The 19,334-nt window shown below is 42.0% G+C and overlaps 4 protein-coding genes across 4 annotated transcripts; 3 read left to right on the top strand and 1 right to left on the bottom strand.

The window, feature by feature from the left end:
* Positions 1–7,294: 7,294 nt before the first annotated feature.
* BT62DRAFT_921671 (uncharacterized protein) lies at positions 7,295–8,074 on the bottom strand (the record flags this gene model as incomplete). Its single annotated transcript, XM_043184335.1, has 4 exons — positions 7,295–7,319; positions 7,342–7,666; positions 7,716–7,851; positions 8,054–8,074. 4 exons carry the CDS (start codon positions 8,072–8,074, stop codon positions 7,295–7,297), a joined length of 507 nt encoding a protein of 168 aa, XP_043037214.1.
* Positions 8,075–9,576: 1,502 nt separating this feature from the next.
* BT62DRAFT_921670 (uncharacterized protein) lies at positions 9,577–10,646 on the top strand (the record flags this gene model as incomplete). Its single annotated transcript, XM_043184334.1, has 4 exons — positions 9,577–9,685; positions 9,744–9,858; positions 9,889–10,067; positions 10,372–10,646. The coding sequence occupies 4 exons, from the start codon at positions 9,577–9,579 to the stop codon at positions 10,644–10,646; spliced, it is 678 nt and encodes a 225-aa protein (XP_043037213.1).
* A 1,782-nt stretch (positions 10,647–12,428) lies between these two features.
* BT62DRAFT_981906 (acetyl-CoA synthetase-like protein) lies at positions 12,429–16,243 on the top strand (the record flags this gene model as incomplete). The annotated part of the gene is made up of 18 exons (XM_043189644.1): positions 12,429–12,699; positions 12,749–13,115; positions 13,138–13,244; positions 13,305–13,336; positions 13,390–13,521; positions 13,573–13,629; positions 13,703–13,761; positions 13,811–13,845; positions 13,895–13,929; positions 13,989–14,057; positions 14,103–14,177; positions 14,431–14,642; positions 14,872–15,032; positions 15,158–15,421; positions 15,465–15,507; positions 15,652–15,872; positions 15,924–16,030; positions 16,055–16,243. The coding sequence occupies 18 exons, from the start codon at positions 12,429–12,431 to the stop codon at positions 16,241–16,243; spliced, it is 2,436 nt and encodes an 811-aa protein (XP_043037212.1).
* Positions 16,244–18,557: 2,314 nt separating this feature from the next.
* On the top strand, positions 18,558–19,140 carry BT62DRAFT_934666 (uncharacterized protein). The gene is made up of 3 exons (XM_043186766.1): positions 18,558–18,603; positions 18,652–18,814; positions 18,863–19,140. The coding sequence occupies exons 2-3, from the start codon at positions 18,703–18,705 to the stop codon at positions 19,036–19,038; spliced, it is 288 nt and encodes a 95-aa protein (XP_043037211.1). The 5' UTR covers positions 18,558–18,603; positions 18,652–18,702; the 3' UTR covers positions 19,039–19,140.
* Positions 19,141–19,334: the final 194 nt, after the last annotated feature.

The raw sequence follows: 19,334 nt of genomic DNA, 5'->3' as shown, positions 1-19,334 counted from the left end.
AGATGCTGTACCACATTCATTCAATCACACTGAAATTCACTATATGTGAATATCTAGCATTGTGTCTCAAGATCAATACTAGTTGACTCAAGATAGAATGATAGATTAAAGAATAGTTCAAGACTGGGGTTATATGACACTGTTTACACTACTTATATACTGTTTATCTCCTAGATAAATATAGTGCTACCCATTGTGAATGTCTGTGCTATGATACTCATCATCCTGAAGCATGGTGGTTACCTACAAAAGGCTAGTTGTCTCATTGTTGGGGCATCACTACATGTCACAAGACAATAGTCTTATGCTGACTAAGGCTGTCCCATGGCTTTAGCACTGGTCTAGATGCTCTGACTAAGCATGAATAGGAGTAGAGAAGAAGAAAAGAAAAGAAAAAAGATAGGAAATCATAACAAATTTTGTCAAGAACTATTCATTATTCACAGGCCTCCTCTTGTGTGCAAAGATTATATATTATATACAAACTTTCCTTTTATCTGTGAACTTTTCTCAACCTTGCAAACTTTTAAATATGCTAAATTTACTAAATGCCTCACAGCCTTGAAGGCTTCACAAAATAAAAAGTTTGCTATGTTCACTAAGCTAGTACTGCAGTTACAAAGACTATTTAAATGTTGCATACTTAATATTAGTAAAAAGATAGTATAAGTAGTATACAGAAGAGACCCAACAAAGGAGAGACAAGTCATATGGAGACTACTTGACACTCATACTAAACTGTACACCAGTGCAACACTCCTTCAATAGAATCAGTTACACAGACCACTGAAGAGGTTTTGCATATGCACAAGGTAAAAATGGTCACAGCAGAGTGCTATCCACTGATCACACCCACACACAATACTCTTAGTTTATAGGGAGATTATAATATGATAAAAGTAGCTGTAGCAAGTACAAGCATCTTCTCTGATGAATCCACTACATTCAAATAGCAATAGCACATATACAATAGTCCTAGGTCTCTCTAAGTCTTAAAGCTTTTCATTTTATCAGAACAAGAGATAGCAACAGATATTGCTGGGTCTCAAGACAAAGGTACTGTAGCTCAATATAATATGTCAAAACACTCTCACAAAAGTCTCAAAAGGTTCCAAGCACAGCTCAGATCAAATCAAAATCTCTAACACATATAATACATGACTCAAAGCTTAGTGCTCTAAGCAGAAACTAATCACAAACATGTCTACCAGTGCCAAAGAGCTTAGATCTCTATACACAAGCTTCTGAACTAATTGTAGATCCACAGGATTCAAACCTATGTGATTTAGATACATAAAACACAGTAAATGCTGCTCAACAGACTAAAGAGTTTGAATCTCTGCTGTTCTGCAGAAATATCACAAATAACCCTGTCCACAGGCCAAAGGGTTTGAACCTCTGCCATCTGTAGTGCTGCATGTCACAAATACCTCAAAAACTCAAAATAGTGTCCTTCAGACACTGCTCTCTTATTCTCAGGCTATAGCACAATTTAAAACCTCTTATTAATTCAAATTCAAATCTCTTGTAAGCTTCTATGCCTTGTGCAGTCCTTAAATATCTGTCAATGATACCAATAATAGATCTATTCTCTTGCCTGAAGTTACAAACACAAACCAGAGCTAAGGTGCAAGGCTTTCTGTGCCTAATACATTGCAACTGTGGGGGGGGGAGGAGTCAGAAACTTATATTCTACTCATACAATGTGGTACTTACTAATACAATCCTACTATAGTATCTTCAAAGCATGAGACTCCATGCCACATCCTGCAGGTATTATTTATATGCATATCACAGTTTCCATGCTTATTCTGTTCTAGGCCAGAACTGTGCCTGCTCTTCTCTTGCTAGCTAACATTGGCTAGCTGGCCTAGCCAGATCTGCTTGCTTTCTTATTTCTCCAGTGAAGCATTCTGACACTGGAGAACTGTTTCAGGCCCATGAGGTTATCTCTCATATCTGAAGTCAGCCACAATGACTATGCTCTATTTCTCAGTGTCTAGATATTCCATCTGACTCATAATATGCACCACTTCTGATCTAGCATACATCAATCAATCCATCCAATAGTTATGTGTCATACCTCAGTATGATGTGAAGTCCCTTACAGTGTTGTGCATACTAAGGCACCATAAGTATGCATGCAAGTCTCTCAGTACTATGCATGCTATTTATCTCTTGGTTGTATTTCTCTATTTATTACTTTGTTGTCATCATTCCATTTCTCTATTCAACATCCAGTTATTCAGATACTTTTCTTTAGATCTCAGTTCTTTGTTTTAAAGTGTGTCCTATCAGTACATCAATGGCTATGCATACTTGATCAATGTGATCAGAATTGTTGATCATATTTTGATCATACTCTTTTTATTTTTAGCATATCTCCTTGTAATGATATTAGCATATTCAGAGCCAAGTGCTGGGATCTCACATGCAGTCTAATCCCTCTTATATTAGTCTATCACTAGGCTATGCACTCTTCTCATTGTTACTTCAGTCTAGCATCATAATGGCTGTTTCTTTGCACTCTAGCCCTATTTTCAGTTACATGCTTAGTGGACTGGAATATAGTCTATATATTCTCAAATTTTGCAAATTTACATGCCTGAATATAGAGAGAGTGTGTCATTATATATAGATCAATACCCTTTGACTGAGAGCACTATAGCATCTCAACAACCTTACACTCTATCTGGAGGCTTGCATAAAACACTAGCAAACTTATTAATTTGTGAAATATTGACTTGTCTTGCTTTATTCTCAAAAACATGAATGGGATTTGCTGATTTTGCATGTCATTCTCACACTCACCAGACCTAAAAAAGACCTTTAAGGGTAACTAGATGACACTAACAATTTCTCTAGATATCACTAGGACCACATATAGGATTCTGACATTAAAAGTTCATGCTGCATATAGGTTGCACCATTCAGTATCCAGATCCTTATATGATATTCCTGTTATAGAAAAATTCACATATATATACTGTGAGTCATTGTAAACAATTCAGAACCTCACACCTTTGTAGCCACCTCTTGCTGCATCTCTTTGGAGATTAGTCACTATATGAAGATACACAACTAGACTTGCTTAGACCAGCCTTCAGATTCTGTGTCTTGGTTTCACTTTCCAATATAGGTTTTGTGTTTTCTGCCTGCAGAGAAAGTTAACAAACAACTTCTAGTTCATTATTGTGTTAGAGATTATTTTGATGGCATAGTCTCAGAGTTTTAGTTCAGAGAGCTTATTAAAGTTCTCCTTACTGAATAGATCTCTGAAGTCTTAGGCCCACTTGGATACCAACTTCTCAAAGGTCTTCTTCACCTTCACAGGATTGGCTCAGGCTACCAAGTCATTCACATAGTGCACTGCTCTGATGGTGATGATCTCAGTAGCATCTACAGTGAGGATCATTTCTCCTTCCTCCATTTCTTTATCCTAGGCATTCTCAGAATCAGCATCTGACAGGACAAACAGAGTTTTCTGGCACTGACACCAGGTGAATGTGAGCTTCTCAGTTTTCCAGTTGATTAGTGGGTTATAGTGGATCATCCAGTCATGTCTCAGAAAGATCTCCTTAGCACACAGATCTGTTATGGCCAGGTTGATTCATTTTGTATGGTCTCTTATAACTAGTCAGAGCTTGATGAACTCAATGATGGTCCCTGCTTGATTTCAGATCCTATTAGCATTATAGACTGAGATAGAGGTGGCACTGGCTTTGGTTGAAAGATAGTTTTTTATGATACAGTTCTGGTTGATGAAGCTTCCTATACAGCTACTGTTGATTAAGGCTGTGATAGTGTGTGTGATATGTCCTTTAGAGTTTCAATCTGTGTCTTGATTAATACATGATATCTCTTGATGTCTTGCTGCTGGATGTACCCTCAAGGTTTTTGCAGCTCATCAAGCCACTCCAGCACTTGGCTTCTTTCTACATTCCTCATCTCTTTGATCATTTCATCAATCTCCTCTGTCTTAGCTTTATGTATCCAGTTCCTGAGGGCTGCCCTTCCTTCTTCCTCCATTCTAGTGTCTCTAATAGTATACCATGTTCACTCAGTTTCATATAGTTTTAACCATTGAGAGGGCTTCTGGTTTGGAGGCTCTTTGCCCCTGGTTTGGCCTGTAGATATGTGAGCTTGGTGTTTTTTCTGCAATTCTTTGAGTGCAGTTGATGAAGTGGAATCAGATATATTCAAATGTATAAATATGTTATAGGTACCCAAATCCATGGCATGAGTCTATCCTGCAGCTATTGATAGCACACCATTTAGTCCTTTGGCTGAGCAAGTGGAATTGCTCACTTGTCAGCCTTCTCTTTTACCTCCTCAACTTTCATGTTCTTGCTATTTGGTTCTTCTATGGCATCTGCTTTCTTCTGCAACTCCTTGATTGGTACTTATATCTCTTTATGAGTCTATTTCTTCTCCAGGCTGTTCTTTGTAAGATGTTCTTTTTCCTCACAATTGAAATACTTTCTCTCCTTCTTTATTTAGTCAATATCCATTGGTTTCTTCTGTCTGCCATACATAGTTCTGATACTTATCTTTTTGTCACTGGAGGTGGATGTGGCACTAGAGATTGGTGCCTTTCTCTGATTGGGTTGGGAGTGATGAGATAGTATCTTTTTATCATGCTGTTGGTTCATGGTGTTGGCTACCTTCTGGCACTGTTGTTTGCAGTTCATAATGGTGATGCAATCCTTCCAAGCATCATAGCCCTTTGGAATGTTGATGCCAATATCTGTAATGATTTTTATGTAGTACTGAGAGACTCTGACTTTGAATGCAGTGACTATGTGTCTGGTTTTGCCAATGTCATGTCAGAGGTTGGCAAGTCAGACAAGCTTTTCAAGTTCACTGAAATATTCACTGGCAGTCTTATCACCTACCTATATGCAGTTTATACATCTTGGCCTTGTGAACATCCTAGACTGCTGGATCAGTAAACTTGTCATAGACTGATTGTTTGAAGTGTTTCTAGGATGGCAGTTGATGGTGCTCTCAGATGGTCAAGTATAGTTCTATGAGGTTCATCACTCATCACTCTTTTGCTTTGTCTTTGAAATAAAAGATAGCAAACATGATATGGTAGGCATCAGCTGTTAGATAGGTGGCATGTACTTTGAAGTACATTTCACAGTCCACAAGAAAATGATCAATTTCATCAGATACCACTTTGAAGGGATGGAGTTTCCTTATCAGTTCAGGTTTGCACTGGATAAGAGGTGCTTCAGGGCTTAGAGCAGTCATTGGATTCAGATAGTCCTCAAATAGTGGGAGTCATCAGGCAAAAGACAGAGGCAGAAGCAAATGAAGGGAGTGATCATTGGTGATAGGACTTCTCCCAAGTCCTCCTTTCTCTTTCTTCTTTTAGATAAAGTTGTTTCTGATCTCAAAGTCATCAGCCTCAGAATCATTGCCCTCCTCTTTAGCAGGTTCAGAGTTGCTGGAATTAGCCTCATTGAGAAGGGGTTGGGCAGCCAACAATTGGCTTTCTCAGCCATTTGGCAAAGAGTATTATTGGGAAATAGCTGAGAATAGCTGAAGAAAAAGTGAGTGTGCCACTGAGTGGACTGAGAAGGCCATGTAAATGGCTCTCTTGGATGGTCAGAGTGGTATATTCAGCATAGATCTGACTTTGAAGTGAGACTGATAGAGAGATAGCTCAGCTCTTGTATTATAGGGGTATTCATTGTTGAACAGATAAATAGCCCATTCAGTTGTGCAGTACTGTAAAATGTCAATTTTTTCTTCATCTTGTGATACTATATATTTCTTTCCTAGAGAGATAATCCTTCAAACTATGTCTACTGTGCTGCACTATGATATCATGGGCACCAAATTTTGGTTTTCCTGGCTCTAGATCCACTACAGCATCAAGGAAGCTGAGCAGTAATTATCCTACTTTCAAAACAAGAAACTATTCTCCACTATGGCTCAAGCAACAGAACACTGACACAACCTGCCTGGGGATCCACTGTGCAATCAATAACCTGCAAAGCAATGACAGATGGCTGTCCACTGGCTGTCTCTTTGTGTCTAGCATGCAAATTTTAATCCTGCATCTGTGTTTAGACACAGATGCTTATCAGCCAGAGCCTGTGCATGGATGGAAGCTTCATCCAATCACAGACAGATCAGACATGGATAGCCTTATAAAGCTATTCAAGAAGGCATCATATACAGAAAGTGTAGCTGATTTGAGCATAGATGGCAGACCCATAGAGCAGATTAGTGGTGTCATGCTGATATAGGTCAGATAAGGCCAAAAAGAAATAGCCTAGATACTTATAGGAGCTACAGCTGATAAGGAAACATATCTTCAGACTCTTGGTATTTAAAGGGATAATCTTGTAGGTAGAAAGAGACCAACTTTTATGGTACAAAGCTAAGGAATAAAAATTCTGCTAGTCTTCTACAAGCTGAAGCCATAAGCATACCTAAAAGCCTTTGAGCCTGGTATTCTTGTATCTCTCCCTTTTCTCTTTCACATTTCACTCTTACCCTGCCTATCCACCCTCAAAAGTGGACACCAGAGCTTGATCTACCAATGAGCCATCTGCTCTAGGCAGATTCTGTCAGATCCATTCTGAACTGCTGGATTTCCTCCTTGCAATTATAAAAGAACTTGCAAGAGCAGATGCATCTTTCTTGTACCAGGGAGTTTCTTGCACACACAACCTGGAAAGTAATTTGGCTATAAGCACTCTTAACCAAATTAAGATTGCCACCTTACAAAGCAATGACTATTTTTGTCAATAATCAATCAGCAATCAAATTCACTGAGAATCCTATATTCCATGCATGATTGAAGCATATAAATATATGGCACCACTTTATTTGTGAGCACATGGCTTCAAACAAAGTCAAAGTTCAGCACTGTGCATCAGAGGAGAACTTAGCAGATATATTCACTAAAGGCCTACCAAGACCATTACATGAGTATCTATCTGCAGGTATTCTAGGAACTCAGAATTGAGAGGGAGTGTCGGGATAGCAATCCCAAGCAAGTATGAGAATGTACTCGAAGATACGATGCTAGTCAGCAGCAGCTGACTTGGATCGTGATCCAGACTTATTTAGTATTTCATAGAAAGATCTTGAAGTAGTAAAGAATGTATTTAAGTAGAATGTCTCTCTCTCGAGAGGCCAATTCTAATTCTCTGTACATTACTCTGCTCTCTACTTACAACACACTTCACCACAGATGTCCACCTCACCATAATCTGTAAAATGTATGTATAACACTGATGAGACAGAGCCTGAGGAAACTTATATGGAGTTTTAATTAGCTGAACCATCGCTTCGTGACTCTGAAGGATCGAAGAAGGAAACCGTGTGGTTCCTGACGAGTGCATAATAAACGCTGTCGACTTCCAGTCAGGCCGCTTGAACGGCAGAAGTGGCTCGTAGGACCCGATGAAGATTTCGCTGAACGTGGGCATTGGGATGGTGGTGGTGATTTTCTTGTCATCGTTTTGGTGGCAAACAATGTCAACAATCTTCTGCACTGGACCATCCGGGGTGACGACGAAATACTTAGAATTGGTGGCTTTCATGAGGTGTGTGACTGCAGGGACCGAGTTCCGGATGGAGATGGTGAATGGCATGTGGCCCAGGCACATGATACTGAGAATTGTCGCAAAGAACGTAAGGGTATCTAGGCTTCTTTGAGCATTTCTGTGGCACCTGTTGGCCAGATAGCTTACCTGCATTTGCCAAAATGCTGATCATGATAGGACTCTCATTGTCATGGAGGTATTTCTTGATGTATTGGCCAGCAGTGTGAAAGGCTGCGATGCCTTCGCTCCAGAGAATCATGCAAACGTCCTCGGTATCGGGATCCTTGTATCAAAATAGCGGATGGTTTGGACTATGCTCAGCATTGTAGTCAGCTATCTCTGAGAACATCAACAAGCCGTCTAGAGGGGGATGATTGAACATGGGGGATGAGCGGCCTTGGGGAGTTGGGAACGTCATACTGAGCTTACATGGAAAGCAGTCTTGAAGAGCCGTGCTTATAGATGAACCTGCATGAAATGCTTACGTGTGAACCATACGTCCCCATCGCATGAACAACATGAAATAGGATGCCAAACGGCGATTTAGTCGATGCTGTTTACTTGAAAAAGGTCATCTGTGAGAAGAAGGACTTATATTGGGTATGTAAAGGATGTCACCAGTCATGGGACTGCATGTTTTGAGTACTGAAGAAGACGATCAGGTTGTCGCCTGGTCCCTTTATTCTGATGGCGGAATAATGAATGACAAAAATGGAATGGTTATATTTATCGACTGACCGGTATTATGCGAGTCCTTCTGGTGCACTAGTTGATTATATTCGTATGGCTGAAACGCCTTTCAGCTAGTTCGGTGTTGCTTATTCTTAGGCCTGCATGAAGAATAAATACTGACTGTGGCAAGGTAAAGAAAAGTTGCTAAAACCACTGTCTGTCATTTTTCAATGGTGACTTGAACCACATGTGTGGATTACATGCCTGTGACATCAAATTCCATGCTGACTCTTGAGTGCACCAGTATGTGGCATATAGAGGATTGCGGGTAGGACAGTCTCATTAGGAAAGAGAATGGGAGAGTGCTAGTGATAGTCGTGGGATGAAGGCTACGAAGAATGGAAGAGTATGATAATCCTGCCTAATGCACACATGATTACAGAGGGACTGGACTGCATCGAACGTGTCGTGTGCAACCTTTGGGGGAAATATATGGAACAAATATGATTTTTGGCCTACATATATCAGTTTCTTGCTCCATCACTTGCTCTGTAGACAACAGTATAGCTATTGATTTTTGCAACTCAAACTTCAGGTCAAGCATTCTTGATTGAAACTGGTTTGAGCTAAACATCCATATATGCTGTTCCTTTATCACAATGTACGTGTACATGGTTTTGTTTATAACTTACTACCAATATAAACCCTAGCAATGTCTGGCATTGACATTATACCCTCGCAGAGTCTTCGTTGGCTCCAATCTCCTCCGATATACTCAAGTTCTAGCACATCGAAACAAACGAACATTTTAATGTGTGGAACGGAAGACTCTTTAACAAAGGCATCCACTGGCTGTTCAGATTTCATTAACCTTCCTTCATTTGCTATGACCATTGCTTATGACCTCTTGGCCCTTCATGGATATATTGTACCAAGGTTATTTAGCTAATTTGTCAATTACATGCACATGAGTCACTAGCGAGTCGATGGGGATGTAATAATGCACCACCAAACAAAAAGAGGGGCTTTTTTCTTTCTTCTCATGTTGTTGTGTGACAAATTCCAAATATCACCTATTCTCTTGTTCAATTGTCTCAATCTGATGCCGAAATATGATCTGTGGTAGTTCTGATAATACATTCCTTAAGATTCAATAATGGGAACTCATTGCATTTTGCATAACATCAGCTTGTCCTATCAGTGGTGTTTAGTGGTGTGCTCGCATGTAAAATCATGGGAAAGTTAAAACTCGAATAGACCCAACGAACGAGTACTTACCATGATAACACTTCATTTCTTTTCATGTATTCTTCATTGCGAAAAATTTTAAACTTACATGGGGCGTCGGACACAGGAAGACAACAACGCGCCACCAATGAAAAGATGTGGCATCCACTTCCCCTTGGGGTCGGACATTCTTAGAATCCAATATCAGCCATCTCACAGTTAGTTAGACAAATATTGATATGTGCTTATGTTCATATATCCTGAAATCCTTCCAAGACATCAAGATTGAGTGCCCACTCTGGCTGAATGGAAATTTCATAACTAAAGACTATGGTAAAACTTTGGATGCCCTGTTCATGGTCGAAAGTCTCGCTATCATTGGCATGCTAGTGTGACTAGAGGCTATGAAAGTGTGTCTCAGTCATTCCCTGAAGTTGAAAGCCTTGGTTCTGGATAAGACAGCGCTGCAGAAAGCAGAGAACATTTCTTTTCGCTACAACACGAACATCCATTTTGTCCATCTCCATGATCTAATGATGAGGAAGATGAGCTCGAAGGATATGCATACAATTATGGAACTGATGGGGGTCAAAGTTCTATGTGAGCTACGCTGCTTGAACTTGAAGGCAGCATCTACTTCCAAAACGGAAGAAACACAGCCTGCACTGCAAGAGAGAGAGAGATTTCAATGCTCTGAAGACCTTTATCTCCAGACCCCATGTCCCTAACCTTGGGTATATTAATTTTGGCCGGGATGAATGTATGTGACCTGATTCACCTCTGCCCTCTAGTCTGATATCGCATATTTCAGTGACCATCTTTCTCCAAAGCAATTGCATTGTACAGTGCATGACCATCGATATTTTTTTCAATTTGCCAATTATTCCACAACTTAACCATGCAGCATGGGGAATTAACGCATGCTCAAAGATGGTTATTATCAAGCTATACATTCTAAATGCTGGTGACGATATTGAGTGCGTGGCATGGAAAAACCTAAGACAACAAATAAACAGCAATATGCTCCTCCAAGTTCAGCTGTGGTACAAAGATGAGGATATGGCAAAGACTACGAAACATAAAGTAGAGCTCCATGGGGCATTAATAGACAGGATCAAGAAAGAGAATGCCAAAATTAGGGTGTTCAATATAGTCACAAAGAAAGAGATGGTGTTGTAGTACTCTTATATGATACTTCACCGAGAACTGTACTCTCCACCTCATGTTATGTCTCCATATGAATATTAATCAAAAATTTCCGAGTTCGGCTTCAGTTTGTGTTTGAGTATGATTCCAGAACAAACTTAATTTCATTCCTTCTGCACTCGAAGAAGAGTGGGATTGTGAGAGCTGATGGGGAGAGATGCTCCCAAATCTATGGACTATAGCTAGTGGCCTGATGGATGGCATAATGTAAGTAAGACAAGTAATAATAAAAGTAGTGATAGTAAGGACAGGTTAAAAGGTGAGTAATGATGTGGACAATGTAATAGCTGCAGGCTGAGGCCCTCATGTAAGACAATGGACAATGTGTGCACGTAGTGGAAAAAAATCCTCTACACTTGCCTGTAGATATTTTTCCGGCTCCCTTGGGCCCCTGGACACATACTTCAAGCAATCTCTTGGATCTGTGCCAAAATGTCTCGCCGTTAGAAAGGAGTCCTTGCCAATACCTCTGCTTGTTCACTTGGCTGTGTTCTTCCAGTGGACTCCTCACCGAGATATGAGGCGTTAGTTCTGACAGCGATCATTTTAGAGATGACCAGTGTTCGCATTCATATGGTCTTTTTTTATATTCTGTCTGGAGTGTGATTTCTACAGCTAATTGTAGGACCAATATGCAGGCCAAATGCGATATTTTAGATGGCCGTGTTATCTGTCTCTCCACTCCTTGTCAAATCAAAAGCCCTTTCGTGTGCTGTTCTAGATCATTGGAGGGATCGGCCTTTGGAACAGTTCGATTCTAATGCACGGAGGTGATTGTTTTTCTTATTTCCTTTCATAATAGCCTGCAGGCCCTCCTGTATCCTTGAAGGAAATGGCAAGTAAGATTACAGAATGTGGAATGGCAGAAAAGGGAATGTTAGACCTCGATTCCAACCAGGCTTTTGGAACTGCCGAAGTCGAACCTTCAGATTGACCCGGTTCCTCTTTTTCATTCTTTTCATCACCATCTTTTATGCATCATGCCATGCTAATCAGTGAATGTTCGGAGGTGACAGTGCATTGTCACACCCTCTGCATGACCTTGTGAAACTCTTTCTGATCCTGCAGTCCGCACAGGAATCTCGGATCTCGTCCTTCTCTGCCATTCAATTTCTGTTGTTGTTTCTATTGTCATTGAGTGATGATAAAAAGGTAATTTCTAGCTGGATGAACCGATATTATATCGTATCCACTCTATGCAGGCCGACGGTAACAAATACTCTTGCTGATCACACCATTTTTGTGGCGAGACTGCAGACGCTCATAGTTAAGCTATTTATAGCCTCACTCACTTATGCAGTTGTGCATATACTTATATCCATGAGATGTACGTTTTATTATCTCGGTCGCCGAAATATATCATTGAGCAATGCCAAAAGGGCCTGATGTTTCAACAAGCTGTATGAATATAATAAAGGGGCACTACAGAAGGGCTCACGTATTACCAGTGTGTAGCTAAATATAACCGTCCCATGCTTTCCATTCATTGTTGCTCCATTAGAATAAAGAGTTGAGGAGATGGCAAGGTCGTCCTCTCCGATGACCCAAAACATTCGGTCTCATGACTGATGACATCCATTAACCTCTTCTTCTCACAGACGACCTTTTTCAAGTAAACAGCATCGACTAAATCGCCGTTCGCCATCCTATTCCATGTCGTTCATGCGATGGGGACGTACAGTTCGCACGTAAGCATTTCATGCAGGTTCATCTATAAGCACGGCTCTTCAAGACTGCTTTCCATGTAAGCTCAGTATGACATTCCCAACTCCTCAAGGCCGCTCATCTCCCATGTTCAATCATCCCCCTCTAGACGGCTCGTTGACGTTCCCAGAGATAGTAGACTACAATGCTGAGCATAGTCCAAACCATCCGCTATTTCGATATGAGGATCCCGATACCGAGGACGTTTGCATGATTCTCTGGAGCGAAGGCATCGCAGCCTTTCACACTGCTGGCCAATACATCAAGAAATACCTCTATGACGATGAGAGTCCTATTGTGATCAGCATTTTGGCAAATGCAAGTAAGCTATCTGGCCAACAGGTGCCACGGGAATGCTCAAAGAAGCCTAGATACCCTTATGTTCTTTGCGACAATTCTCGGTATCATGTGCCTGGGCCACATGCTGTTCGCCATCTCCATCTGGAACTCGGTCCCTGCAGTCATGCACCTCATGAAAGCCACCAATTCTAAGTATTTCGTCGTCACCCCGGATGGTCCAGTGCAGAAGATTGTTGACATTGTTTGCCGCCAAAACGACGACAAGAAAATCACCACCACCATCCCAATGCCCACATTCAGCGAAATCTTCATCGGGTCCTATGAGCCACTTCTGCCGTTCAAGCAGCCTGACTGGAAGTCGACGGCGTTTATTATGCACTCGTCAGAAACCACATGGTTCCCTTCTTCGATCCTTCAGAGTCACGAAGCGATGGTGCGGTTGATCAGATCTCCTTGCTAGTGTTCCTTGTGCTCTGGTTTTCCCATATTATACATCTCCTTTTTCAGATGACAGTGAGGTGGACCTCTGCGGTGAAGTCATCACTACACAATCATGTCCAATGTACCGTGCGTACCCACACATACAATACAGCATGTCCTGTCAACTTCTTATGCTGCTTTCTGTAGATATGCTCGGGTTCTGGACAGCCTCACTTAGTGTATGTAATACTAGCTTTTACGTTTATCAGTTTTCATTCACCGTCAGATGAAGATCGGGGTGGGTGCCATCACTGCTTATTTCCCTCCACACCAGCCAGCCATTATCCCTACCGCTGATCATTTCTTGTCCAGCATTATGAAGATGAAATGCACTTATATTTTCTCTGTCCTCTCTTTCCTTGAAGTACACATAATGTCTTGTCTGTCTTCCAATTGGAAATAATCTGTTGTATAGCAATGGGCACATGATCCTGCTGCTATTCAGGCTCTGACAGTGGTGACAAAAGGAGTAGTAAGTCTGACCATTTCTTTCGTGATTTATCAAGCTGATACAAATATAGGTCTTTTGTGGAGGGCCTCTGTAGAAAGATGCTGGTGATTTATTATCCCATAATAGAGTCAACTTAATTTCAGCATTTGGACTGTGTGTTTTCCTTCTTGTCGAGTCGTCTCTTGGATTAAATTATGTTTAGAATGGAGATTGGAGGGGTCTCAGTCATCTTTGCTAGTACGCATGAGTCATACGTTCTTAACTCGAAATCAAACGTTTCCCACAGAATTTGTGCCACAGAAAGGCTGGGAATGGATGAGAGTCAATATCTCGTCCTTCTTCCATTGCCTCATTTTTAGCTCATCTGCATGATATTATAGCTTGCTAGGAATCTTGAGGCCACCTTCGTACCTACTGAAGAAAGAGATATCTATCGATTGTTCATCAAGGTGAAGCGTATTTCGTAGATGGGTCCATGGCTAACTGTTTCATAGAAATCGGCATTCTGCACACTGACAGTTTTGAACTCTGACATAGACAGTGTCCTGGTGTTCGACACGAAGGATCTAGTCCAGCTGCATCCATCAAACCCGAAATTATAGAAGGTGTATGGGCGCACAGGTACGATGATTATAACTGCTATAGATAAACTATGTTCCGATTCATCCGATGCTTAGATGACCAAATTATGCATAGTACGGGTGTAAGTCTTCAATTCTTTCCGAGCTACAGATCTGATCTTTCATCACATGCAGGAGAAGGTAAGTCTCGGCCCTGAAGTGTCCTCAGTTCTAATAGGTCAAATTCAATAGACAAACCCAGGCCCCATTGGTAAAATCTCCCATTTGCTGTTACATGGTTCTAACATCACCCTGTGTTGTAGAAGCAGCTTTACTAAGTGATAAATGCATTTCGGGAGCTGTCATATTTGGACGAGGGGGATTCCAGCCAGGTGTACTCATACAGCCTTCTGCAGAATATGTCTTTGATCTGAAGGATACAAAGCGTCTGGTGGAGTATCGGTCCCTTATCTGGTTGGATCTATTTCGACATGTTGCTCTACTCGTGCTGACTCAGTCACTCTGACAGGGATACCATTGCACAAATCAACGGACAAGCACCATAGCATTCCAGGGTTTACAAAGAGGTGGGTATCTCCCATGGGGATGTTCGAGTGATAGCTGATTGATTCCATCCAAAGATGATCCTTGTCGCGAGTCTGGACAAACCCTTCGAATTCACAGCGAAACAATCGTTATGAAGGAGAGTGATTCTAAAAGCATACAAGCAGGAAATACAAGACATGTATAAAGCTGTCGATGCAGCGTCTCCAGATATACCCATACCACAGATGCTCACATTGAAAATAGCCACTAATGTCGTTCGCGATATCGTCAAAGGCACATTGCAAGAAGACATTGTCAGTGACAATGACAATATCTTTACTCTTGGAGGGGACAGGTGCACATTTCTGTGAAGTCTCTTGTTTGCTTATTAATGGTCATGGATAGCTTAACGGCAATGTCTATATGAAACTCCATTGTGGGAGTGCTGCGGAAATCCCATATGCCAGTGGGGGTCATCAGATCGCTGCTACCTAATTTTGTGTTTGATCTGCCCACGATCGTGGCACTCGGTGTTTTTGTTCACGAGATCATATTGGGAGCGAGCACCATTGGTGAACGGAACGATATTTCGAAGGAGGCTGAGCCATACTATCCCGAAGCCAATGCAGTCCCTAATCAAGGACAAACTATTGTCAAGCCTCGTGAAGGAAACAAACCACCACTTATTATGATTCATGATCAGTTCTGTTGACTTCCATGCGATCTCTACCTTCATCATCACATACCTAGGTGCTGGAGGCTTTTTCTTTGAATATGCATCTTACACTGAGAAGTTCCGTACAGCAGTTTGGACTCTCCAAATAATGCCGGACACACCTTTAAGATCTCTCACTGAGAAGGCCGCATTCTACTTCCAAAAGATCAAGGCAGAATGACCTCACGGTCCTTATCGTTTTGCTTCATACTCATCCACTAGCATTCTCCTCACTGTATTGGTCAAGCTATTCGAAGATCAGAGGGACACAGTCCTGCAAGCTGTAATGCTCGATCATTTCCCCACATCATTCGTTCACTTTGCGAATAAGTCTGGGAACCCAGACTCTAGGATTCCGGCGAACTTGAAGGTGATCCTCAACCGTGGTATTGAAGCGATCGGCGGACTGATGAACAGGGATGCTAATTGGGAGTCACTCAATTGTTCTATGAAAAAGCTGCTGGAGGCATGAAATGGGAACGATACTAACAAAGTCTTTAAGATCGGGGTTTATAATCTCAAAACATATATTACCGCCACCGCTGAGTTTGTTTATGACCTGACTACTGATAGTGATGGCCGAGCTTCGATGGAAGCTATGGTGTGATGGCTGAGGACGATCAAGGCCCCCATCATTGTTGTTGTTGCCCAAGAAGAGGCTCTTGCGTCATTTGCAAAGGAAGATCGGGAGGAGTGGGTGGATCTTGGGGTGAAGAGATGTCTACCAGATGCGTGGGTGGTCTCTGTGAGTGAAGGGCATTATGAGTTTCTTACAGATGATATGGTGATTCAGGTTCTGCAGGAGGGGTACTAATCTCAAGTTCTACTGTATTCTTGGATGTTGAGTAAATATACTTGCAAATTAGCTGTGCTCTTCTATGTTATGGAGGTGGTCTTACACGGAGTTATGATACTTAGTCCTTCACATTACATTCGCATTGGGACAATGAGGACCTGATTCCCCATGTCATTGGCAGAGATTGCCATCGTTGGCTATTACAGATAAAGTGCAAGGCAACATGTATTGGAGTCAGCAAACTTGAGGTACACTTATAACTGTACTTTTTCCGGGACTGCCTCATATGGCCCAAGAGATGAAAGAGCATAATTTATTTTCATAGGTAAAGGTAAGGTACACACTGTACGTGGTGAATCTCAGGGAAAGCTTGCACCAAATACCATATGCTTCTGACCCATCCCCGCCATACCTCCAAGCCTGAGAGTCATACTCAACTTGATGAACTGTTGATCCTCCATGAATATTATATGCAGATAGCTTGCAGTAAGATTCTAACCACTCATCCCAATACATAAAATACACACTGCAATTGTACACATCTTCTCTAGATCAGAGACTGATGCTGAATGAGGCAATGTCACTGATATCATTTCTCCGGTAAGCAATTCAGATGGTACTGATAGAAGCCCAATAGTGCGACTATCATAAGATTCATAATCTTAACAGTCCTGACACCTGACTAGTTTTCACCAGTCATAAAGCAAGGGAGAGTGATTGGAATATAATTAGAGTTTTGGCGAGGCTTTTATGCAAAGCAAAATGTGTTGGGATCACCTTTATTTAATAGTATAGTCAACGGATTTTGCTCTCTGATACCAGGAACATGTTAAATAGTTCATTCATAGTGTTATGGATCAGTCTGTACCTGATATAGCACATCCCTTGATTTCTGATGGGCCATGCGTTTATCAACAAACTGATCATGTCATACGATCCGATCCGATCCTTCTCTTAAAAGTTCCTCCCACCATCTCTGATCTTAAGTCATCGTCGTCCCTCCTTCTCCCTTTACTCTTTCCCTGGGTTTCTATTATCCAATATTTGTAATGATTCGCGTTGACAAACATGAAACGCATAGCTGGTAATACAGGTCTGTCGCAATGGCTAACTGTACTCTGGAGGCTATCTGTAAGAAGTTGCTCCCTGCGACCATCACAGTTACTGACCTAACCATTTCTGTTATACCAGGTATTTCCAACTGGTGGCAAGATGGATACTATCTTCGTAAGCATGTTATCGTCGTCGTTTGTTGGATGCTGACCTGATGTTGGACTAGGAGATCCGGCACCCGCAGGGATCACGAATTTAGGGCGGGCTTTAGCGTTGATTCGTTGTTAGCTTAGCTATACATGGCGTAGCGCTATTTCCCTCTCTTGGACCCCGCGATGCAGTTCGAACGTATTTTCAGTTTTAATCTTCGACTTCTCCATTCGGGTGTGGTGTCAGAAGGGACCTTGTGTATCAAGGCAGCGCATACATGAAATCAGTGTCGCCGATAAGGATTATATGGACGACCAAAGTGGATTACTGTCTGTACACAAGTTCGGCGTAATTGCGGGTTCCGTGGATACGGAGCATTTTCGAAGGCTTCTGTGCGGGCTCAGTGTTCCAGCGTTCAGATGACCTCTGCCGCGCCCTCATTTTGTTCTCAGTCAGCTGCCATGATTTTGGCAGGTGCCGGGCTGGGGATGACATCGAAATGAGTCCTCTACGAGTCATCTTCACATCGTCTTTCGCCGTCGTTCACCACATTTCACCGTCGTCATCCCCGTCGTCATACTGCAGTAAAATCTTATTCTTTTATCTTCTTGTTGATGTTTTTGCTCGCACTCGCACCTCCCCCTGTATATTATATCACCTCTGTTTTCCTTTTCTTCTTCTCTGTCTGTATTAGTACATATTTGCGATTCCTCTATTTCACTCCTCGCCAATTCACCATTTGGTTTCCCGGTCAGTAGGATATCACCGTTCAAAGAGTCATCGCTCATTACCAGTGGGCAGTGATATACATTAGGTAGCATATTTTACATCGTAGCCATTCTCCTCGTTGGACCCAGTGAGACGGTTATACAGTTCAAATATATGTCGTGTAACGGTAAATGTATGTGGCCACCGGGGGTACGGGAGCTATATATAGGCGATACCTGCATATTACTGGGTGAATGTTGCGGGATGCTTGGGCATCTATCTGAACTTTATCTGTGGGTCACAAGATGAGGCCATGGGTGCGGCAGCCCGTGCTTTATATATGGGCTCTCACGGCTCCCCTTCTTCTCTCACATCTATCAACAATGACCACTTTTTCGGAGTACATCGTCGCTACGCATGGCGACACAAATGTTTTCATCCGTAGACATGAAGCCACTTATTATGATGTGAGCATTCCAAAGTCGGTGATGATGATACGTTCATGATATTCCCAGAACTTTCTCTCTATTCTTCACCAACGTTTCCCGAGTATCGCCAGAGAGTCAATGATCATCCAAACCAATGAGTTGGGTATCTGCGCTGGACGGTATGTTGATATTGAGGATGATATGTGGCTGGAGGTTAGCCCTCAGATTCATAATATCAAGGTTATCTCTCGTGCGTGACGGTGCTCCTTGCTGATCAAAACTACTGAAGCATGACTAGGACCGACACAAACATCGACGCAGCCTGCCCAACCTGTGAAGACAGTTGATCCGTTTGCCTCGTTTTCTAATGCTTGTAAAAATTGTGGTACGGTGGGACACTCGAAGGCTCGTTGCTGGCGTAAGGGCGGCGACATGGAGGGACAATACCCTGCCTGGTGGAAAGGGCCGCGGTGATACGCCGCCGAAGCGTATAGTAAGAGAAATACCCTCGGAAAGAAATTTTGCTGTATTTTCAAAGCATATTACTTGTGTACAATAAATAAAACTACCAGACAGGATGAGTATGAGTACGCACAAGCGCAGCGCCAGGGATTCAGCTGAATTACCAGGGTGTCATAGCCAGATTATTAACGCGGGACTCGAATGCCGAAGATCCAGGCCGGTCCACGCACGTGGCAAGAACCGGTTAGGGATTTGCTCCGTCTACACACCGTACATCTCGAGGCTGTACAATACAGGAAGAATACCGC

Source organism: Guyanagaster necrorhizus (genome assembly GCF_019112545.1).
Source record: "Guyanagaster necrorhizus MCA 3950 unplaced genomic scaffold BT62scaffold_21, whole genome shotgun sequence".
NCBI lineage: Eukaryota > Fungi > Basidiomycota > Agaricomycetes > Agaricales > Physalacriaceae > Guyanagaster > Guyanagaster necrorhizus.
The sequence above is the reverse complement of the archived record's forward strand: the minus strand, read 5'-3'. Positions and strand labels throughout refer to the sequence as shown.

Excerpts from the sequence above, each read along its gene's own strand:
- BT62DRAFT_934666 (XM_043186766.1), top strand. The coding sequence starts at position 18,703 with ATGATCATCCAAACCAATGAGTTGGGTATCTGCGCTGGACGGTATGTT. Across the intron at positions 18,815-18,862 it reads TAATATCAAGGTTATCTCTC|GACCGACACAAACATCGACG; the intron begins GTGCGTGACGGT and ends AAGCATGACTAG.